We start from the raw sequence: 7,009 nt of genomic DNA, 5'->3' as shown, positions 1-7,009 counted from the left end.
CATATATACAACACATGCATATACTAGATACATTTATAACCACTTATTATGGCTTAAATAAAGATAATGTCTTTATGTGTGTGCGTTATGTGTATGTGAGCATGGGGGGAGTTCGCTGGCCACCAGGCATTTGGTTCCTGGTACCAAGTGTGACTTTCCTCTCATTGGATTGGTTTGCAACTGTCAAAAGGATAAAAGGGACTCTTAAGACATAAAGGCAAAATAATCATCAATGATCCTAAGCAGATGCTACAGCTACTTGCTATATAGAAATCAATTGTACCAATAAATGGAACAAGACTTGACTGCAGTGCTGAATAAAATCAACATCACAATGATCAGATGCTACCACAAATACTGTTTATTTTGTTATTGAAAGTAAATACATATTCATCTAAATCAGGGGTGCCCAAACTCGGTCCTGGAGGGCCGGTGTCCTGCAGAGTTTAGCGCCAACTTGCCTCAACACACCTGCTGGTAAGTTGGTAAAGTTGGTAGCTGGTAAAGTATGCCTATAAGAGCTTGATTAGCTGGTTCAGGTGTTTAATTGGGGTTGGAGCTAAACTCTGCAGGACACCGGCCCTCCAGGACCGAGGTTGGGCACCCCTGATCTAAATGCCCCTTGAGATGTGCTAAGCCTGCTGCTCAGGTATTTTGAGCTTTTTAACCCTTAAGCAAAGAACAAGTTTATAACTAATAATGCTTCTCTCCAGTGTGAATTTTCATGTGGTCTTTTAAGGTTTGATGTTGAGTGAAACTTTTTCCATGCTGTTGGCAGGCGTAAGGCTTCTCTCCAGTGTGAATTCACATGTGCCTATTAAGGGTTTCTTTTTGAGTGAAACACTTTCCACACTGAGGGCAGGAGTAAGTGTTCTATTCAGTGTGAATTCTCATGTGGACTCTAAAGTTTCCATGTTGAGTAAAACTCTCTAAACACAGTTGGCAGGTGCAGAGGTTCTTTTTGGTGTGAATTCTTGTGTGCCTGTTAAAGTTTCCTTTTTGAGCAGAACTTATACACTTTATTGGCAGGTGTAAGGCTTTTCTCCAGTGTGAATTCTCATGTGCCTGTTAAGGAGTCCTTTATAATTGAAAATTTGTCCACACTGTTGGCAGCTGAAGGGACTCTTTTAAGTGTGAACTCTCATGTGGGCTTTAAGGTTTCCAAGTTGAGCAAAACTCTTTCCACACTGTTTGCATGTGTAAGGCTTCTCTCCAGTGTGAACTCTCATGTGCCTGTCAACACTTTCTTTACGAGTGAAACATTTTCCACACTGTTGGCAGGTGAAAGGGCTCTCTCCAGTGTGAATTATCATGTGGGCGTTAAGGTTTCTATGATGAGCAAAACTCTTTCCACACTCAGGGCAGGTGTAATGCTTTTCTCCAGTGTGAACAGTCATGTGCCAGTTAAGGCTTCCTTTTTGATAGAAACTCTTTCCACACTGTTGGCAGGTGTAGGGCTTCTCCCCAGTGTGAATTCTCATGTGGACGTTAAAGCTTCCTTTATGAGTGAAACTGTTTCCACATTGTTGGCAGGTGAAGGGACTCGCTCCATTGTGTATTGTCATGTGGGCTTTAAGGTTTACACGCTGAGCAAAACTCTTTCCACACTGTTGGCATGTGTAAGGGTTCTCTCCATTGTGGACTCTCATGTGGACTTTAAGGTTTACAAGTTGAGCAAAACTCTCACCACAACGAAGGCATGTGTAAGGGTTCTCTTCAATGTGGACTCTCATGTGGACCTTAAGGTTTACACGCTGAGCAAAACTCTCACCACACTGCTGACATGTGTAAGGCTTTTCTCCGGTGTGAATTCTCACATGCTTGTTAAGGCTTACTTTATGCTTGAAACTTTGTCCACACTGTTGGCATGTGTACGACTTTTCTCCAGTGTGAATTCTTATATGCATGTCAAGATTTACTTTACGAGTGAAACTCTTTCCACACTGTTGGCAGGTGTAAGGCTTCTCTCCAGTGTGAACTCTCATGTGGACTTTAAGGTTTCCATAATGAGCAAAACTCTTTCCACACTCGGGGCAGGTGTAATGCTTTTCTCCAGTGTGAACAGTCATGTGCAAGTTAAGGCTTCCTTTTTGAGAGAAACTCTTTCCACACTGTTGGCAGGTGTAGGGCTTCTCCCCAGTGTGAACTCTCATGTGGACGTTAAAGCTTCCTTTATAAGCAAAACTTTTTCCACATTGTTGGCAGGTGAAGGGACTCTCTCTATTGTGTATTGTCATGTGGGCTTCAAGGTTTACAAGTTGAGCAAAACTCTCACCACACAGCTGACATGTGTAAGGGTTCTCTCCATTGTGGACTCTCATGTGACTGTTAAGGCTGATTATATGATTGAAACTTTGTCCACACTGTTGGCAGGTAAAAGGGCTCTCCCCAGTGTGAATCCTCATGTGGGCTTTAAGGTTTATATGTTGATGGAAACTCTTTCCACACTCAGGGCATGTGTAAGGCTTCACTCCAGCGTGAATTCTCATGTGCGTGTTAAGACTTCCTTTTTGAGTGAAACTTTTTCCACACTGTTGGCATGTGTACGACTTTTCTCCAGTGTGAATTCTTATATGCACGTCAAGACTTAATTTACGAGTGAAACTTTTTCCACAGTGTTGGCAGGTGAAAGGGTTCTCTCCAGTGTGGACTTTAAGGTTTCCTTGTTGATTGAAAGTGAAATAACTTCTTTGAGCTTTTTTTCGTGTGGAAGTCTTTTCAGTCTGCGAACGTCTAAAAGATTTTTCTCCAGTTGTGAAATCATGAAGATTCCCATATTGATCTTTCTCTTCAATTTCATTCAGTACTTCTTTCTCTTTCATTGCTATTAGGTCTAAAGTGAAAAAAACACAAACAAATAAAAGTTATCCAAAGTTTAATGACACAATACAACAGACATCAAACCTTTAAGGTGTGTAATACATCAAAACCAACAACATGTATGCTAGACCCTGTACCAGAAATGTCCAAACCTGCTCTGGAGGCCACTGTCCTACTTGCCCCAAAACACCTGCTGGAAGTTCCCAACTCTGGCCCTTGAAACCCCCTTTCCTTCAGAGTTTAGCTCAAACCCTAATCAAACACACCTGTACATACTAATCAAAGTCTTCTGTATTATTTGAAAGTTAAATGCAGTTTTATCAAGGTTTCAGAAAAGGGGACCTTGAGGGTCAGAGTTGAGAAACGCTGCTCTTCACAATATTACTAACTTTCTTGAGGTCATGTCCCAAAAACCTTTAAGCTGGCAGTTAAACCCTTTATTTAAAAAAGCACAGTTCGACCCAGGAGATATAGTTAATTATAAACTTATCTCAATTAGCGATGCTAATAATTAATCACTGATCAGTTAATTGACAAAAATAATAATAATTCAAAGAAACTGAAATTGTTTGTAAATTGTCATAAAAGTGAATTATATTTTCTGCACGAGCCAGACATTTATATTAGATGTTGTTCTGGGGGAAAGCTAAACTGAATTACCGGTGTGTGTGAAATGTCTAGGCCACACATGAAGCTGAATGTTTATATTAAAAAAATATTAATAATTAATTCCTATGACTTTAATTTGTGGCCACGGCTCATGTTACATTGATTTCTTCTCTCTTTAAAGTAAAACTAAGCATCAAATTAGTACAACGTGGCCATGCCTTAACTTATTTATTTGTTCCCTCATTTTAGTTGTGTTATTAATATTGTTAAAATGTGGAAATTCGAGTGATCGAGCCGCAAAACAGAACACAAAGCCGCATATGGCTTAATTTAAATTTGCACGAGAATGAACCTTATTGGTTCTTGTGAACCTCAAACATGCTGCGTAACACACAAGAATGATTCCTGTTGGTTCTCGCACATTTCCTTCAAATTCTATCCTTCAAATACAATGGTATTTATCATAATATTGGGAAGACCACGGAACTGGTTATCATTAGTCTACTGTCTGTCTGCACAAACAGCAGCAAAGGTTGTACAGTCGGGCTGCTCGATTATGGAAAAATCATAATCACGATTATTTTGGCCATTATTGAAATTGCGATTATTTCAAACGATTATTCATTGACTTTGGAAATATGTTGCATTTATTGAACAGTGAATCCTCCTTAAAACAAATATAAACAATATTCAAATGTATAAACAGCATATAAAATAAAGGCAAATAAGATCAACAATGTAGTGCACTTCCACAATCTCTTAAAAACAAGTAATAAATTAAATACAAATATTAGATCAAATAATAAATTAGACCAAAATAAGATTGCTCACATATGTGCCTTAACAAACTGAGAAGTTTTAAACAACATTTTACAACATTCTACATTTTAAACAATCAAACTCCAGTCAGTAACTCGTCTCAGTCCAATAATATTTTAAGGCTGGCCCACCATGGCTTAGAACTAACAGAAAATAAGTTTAACTTCATCTTTAGACTAAGTAAACATGTTTCAGGCCAACGTGGCCAAAATGCTGATAGGGTTACACATCTAAGCCTTAAAGGTTTTTAGCCAGAAACACCAGCCTATTCACATGATCTGGTTTCAGTGATGAACGCAAGCAGGAGACAATATTTCCACCAGTGCTAAAGACTCGCTCTGATGAAGAACTTGTGGCTGGAATACAAAGATATTTCCTTGCCAGGTTGGAAAGCCGTGGGTAGATCCTCTGAGATTCCCTCCACCACTTCAGTGGGTCTTCCTCAGCATCCAGTGTCTCTGTCTGCAGGTACGACTGTAGCTCAACAGTTAGGGCCTGGTCCTGTTGCAGAGGAGGTCCAGCAGCTTTGTCTGTGGTGACCTTGAAGAAGCTGCCCAGGCCCTCCTTCTTCTTCTTCTTCTTCTTCTTCTTTGGAGCAGTAGCAGCATCCTCTGTCTCAAGAGGGGCGTTCTCCTTGGAGGGAACATATTACAAGAAAAACAAGAATTGAGGTTGTGGTATTTAAATGTTCAAATTATTTTGCCAACACATTAATCCACTTAACTTTTCATTATTATTATTATTATTACCACCATGTCAGTCATCACACTCTTCATCTCTGCTGTCAGTCTGTCTTCAATAGACCCTCGGTTGTCTTTGTTGACATATTTAAGCTTGAACCTTGGGTCCAGGGCAGAGGCCATGTCGAGTAACTCTTGTGTCGCTGTATTTGTCATTGAGGTAGTCTACTATCTTCTGTTTGATGCTTTTGGCAAGGTCTGTGTCATCCTCCTGCACTTCCAATATTGAATTTCTGAAGAGGTGGAGGGTTGGTTTCAGAAAAGACACACTTATGTATTTCCCTCCAGAAAGTGCGTCACTGAATTCAACAAGGGGGCTAAGAGACTTATTGATGGCCTCCAGTACGTCCATGTCCTGCCAAGAGAGGGTGAGATGTCTGAGTTTTCGGTCGCTAGAAAGGACCTGGGCAATGGCCTTATGCTGCTCAAGGACTCTGTCCATCATGGCCTGCCTAGATCCCCATCTGGTTGGGCATTCTGTTTTAAGGGAGTCTTCAGCTGCTTTTGTGCCTCTGCAAGTTCCCTCTTTTTTTTCCAACTATAGGAAAAGCTGCTGATGAGCTTCTTGCAGACCCTCATTGCACGGTCGACCCTAGGATCCTTCATTACATTCTCTAAGATTACAATAAATACTATTTAGTCAACTATATGATCATCGCCACCCTCATCAAAGCAACATTTGTTAAGACAGAGTAAGAAGGCATCAAAGAGTAGTTCAAGTGGTAATAATAATAATAATAGTAAAAGGTTAGTGTGATAGTACAATTAAATCACCACATTACATATAATCTGTATGAAGGTTTCCTACATACCTATGGCCAAGTGGAGTCTGTGCCCGAAATACTGAAGCCTCATCCATCCATTTACCTCAGCTGCCGGCTTTATGTTGTGATGCAGGTGAGGTTTTCCTCGTTTAAACCCCATGCAGCCATAGCTTCCCTGAGTCCATGGGCTATGTTTTGCCCGGTATGGTCTTCAGGAATAAACGCAGTTTGGAGACATTTCGTATTCAAATTGAAATTGGCGCAGATGAAGTGTAGTGTTAAGCTAATGTATGGCTCCATTGTACGGCTAGACCATAGGTCTGTTGTGGTGGCGAAGTACTCTGCTTTTGACACTTCATTAGCCACTTCTGCACGGCATTTTTCATATAAAGCAGGCAGAGCAACTCTGGTGAAATGGTGTCGAGATGGCAAAGCATAACGCTTGTCCAGAGTATTTATCATTTTTTGGAATCCTTCGTTCTCAACCGTGCTAATGGGGCACATGTCTTTGGCTAAGAAGTATGCAATGGCATCTGTTATTTTTTTGTGCTTTTCTGAGCTGGATGGATAAGGAGTTGCACTGAAGAGTCAGTCTTTAATGGATGACTGTGTTGTGGAGGACGTCGTGGGGGTTGTTCTTTCTGTTTCTTTATTATTAGTTGGTCATATGTCGGTCTGTTTAAATTTTAGATGGTTAAAAAGATTTGTGGTGTTACCAAGCGGTGCTGACACCACCGCGTAGCAAATCTTGCACTTAATATGTTTTTGATCCACTTCCGCTTCTTCGAATCCAAACGGTTCCCAAACAACGGAATTGCTTTTACCTCTTTTGTTGACCCAAGATTTCTGTGGCTGCTCTCGTTCTGCCATCTTCACTCGCGCTGATTTTTAAATGCGACCAGATACTACATACGCGACTTGTTTTGCCGACAGTATAGGCTGAGAGAGTTCGAGCTTCGGGAGGGGCGAAAGTGCGCATGCGCGTCATTAGGAACGCAGGCCAAAATAACTTGAAAAACTGAATAATCGTTTTTTCTCGATTACACAGTTTTTGTGATCGTTGAGACCCAAAATCGAAATCCGATTAATTGCACAGCCCTATTGTACAGTACTGTGTACTTCTTATACATTAGTGTGCGAGTTTCTTATTCAAACCAATCAATGGACCGTTCCATCACCGAGTTCGAGTCCGTCAGCGTCTGTCATTACACCATCTATGTTGCTAAGCCATCTGCTTAGAGTCAAGAGCGCATCATT

General features: G+C 40.7%; 2 protein-coding genes across 2 annotated transcripts in view; both read right to left on the bottom strand.

Annotated features, from left to right (window-relative positions):
• Positions 1–586: 586 nt before the first annotated feature.
• Positions 587–7,009, bottom strand: part of LOC107708759 (gastrula zinc finger protein XlCGF57.1-like) — a 14,899-nt gene continuing 8,476 nt past the window's right edge. Inside the window, exon 3 of the mRNA XM_016513063.1 lies at positions 587–2,833. Within this exon, the coding sequence (XP_016368549.1) occupies positions 1,128–2,833 (1,706 nt within the window). The 3' untranslated portion in view covers positions 587–1,127. The remainder of the gene's footprint in view (positions 2,834–7,009) is intronic.
• On the bottom strand, positions 4,312–6,920 carry LOC107708765 (zinc finger BED domain-containing protein 1-like). Its single transcript, XM_016513075.1, has 3 exons — positions 5,801–6,920; positions 4,998–5,602; positions 4,312–4,881 (listed from the first exon to the last, which is right to left on the bottom strand). The coding sequence occupies exons 2-3, from the start codon at positions 5,142–5,144 to the stop codon at positions 4,486–4,488; spliced, it is 543 nt and encodes a 180-aa protein (XP_016368561.1). The 5' UTR covers positions 5,145–5,602; positions 5,801–6,920; the 3' UTR covers positions 4,312–4,485.

The sequence above is a fragment of the Sinocyclocheilus rhinocerous genome, unplaced genomic scaffold, assembly GCF_001515625.1.
Source record: "Sinocyclocheilus rhinocerous isolate Xijiao unplaced genomic scaffold, SAMN03320098_v1.1 scaffold3190, whole genome shotgun sequence".
Lineage (NCBI taxonomy): Eukaryota > Metazoa > Chordata > Actinopteri > Cypriniformes > Cyprinidae > Sinocyclocheilus > Sinocyclocheilus rhinocerous.
This window is presented reverse-complemented; position numbering and strand designations above follow the sequence as displayed.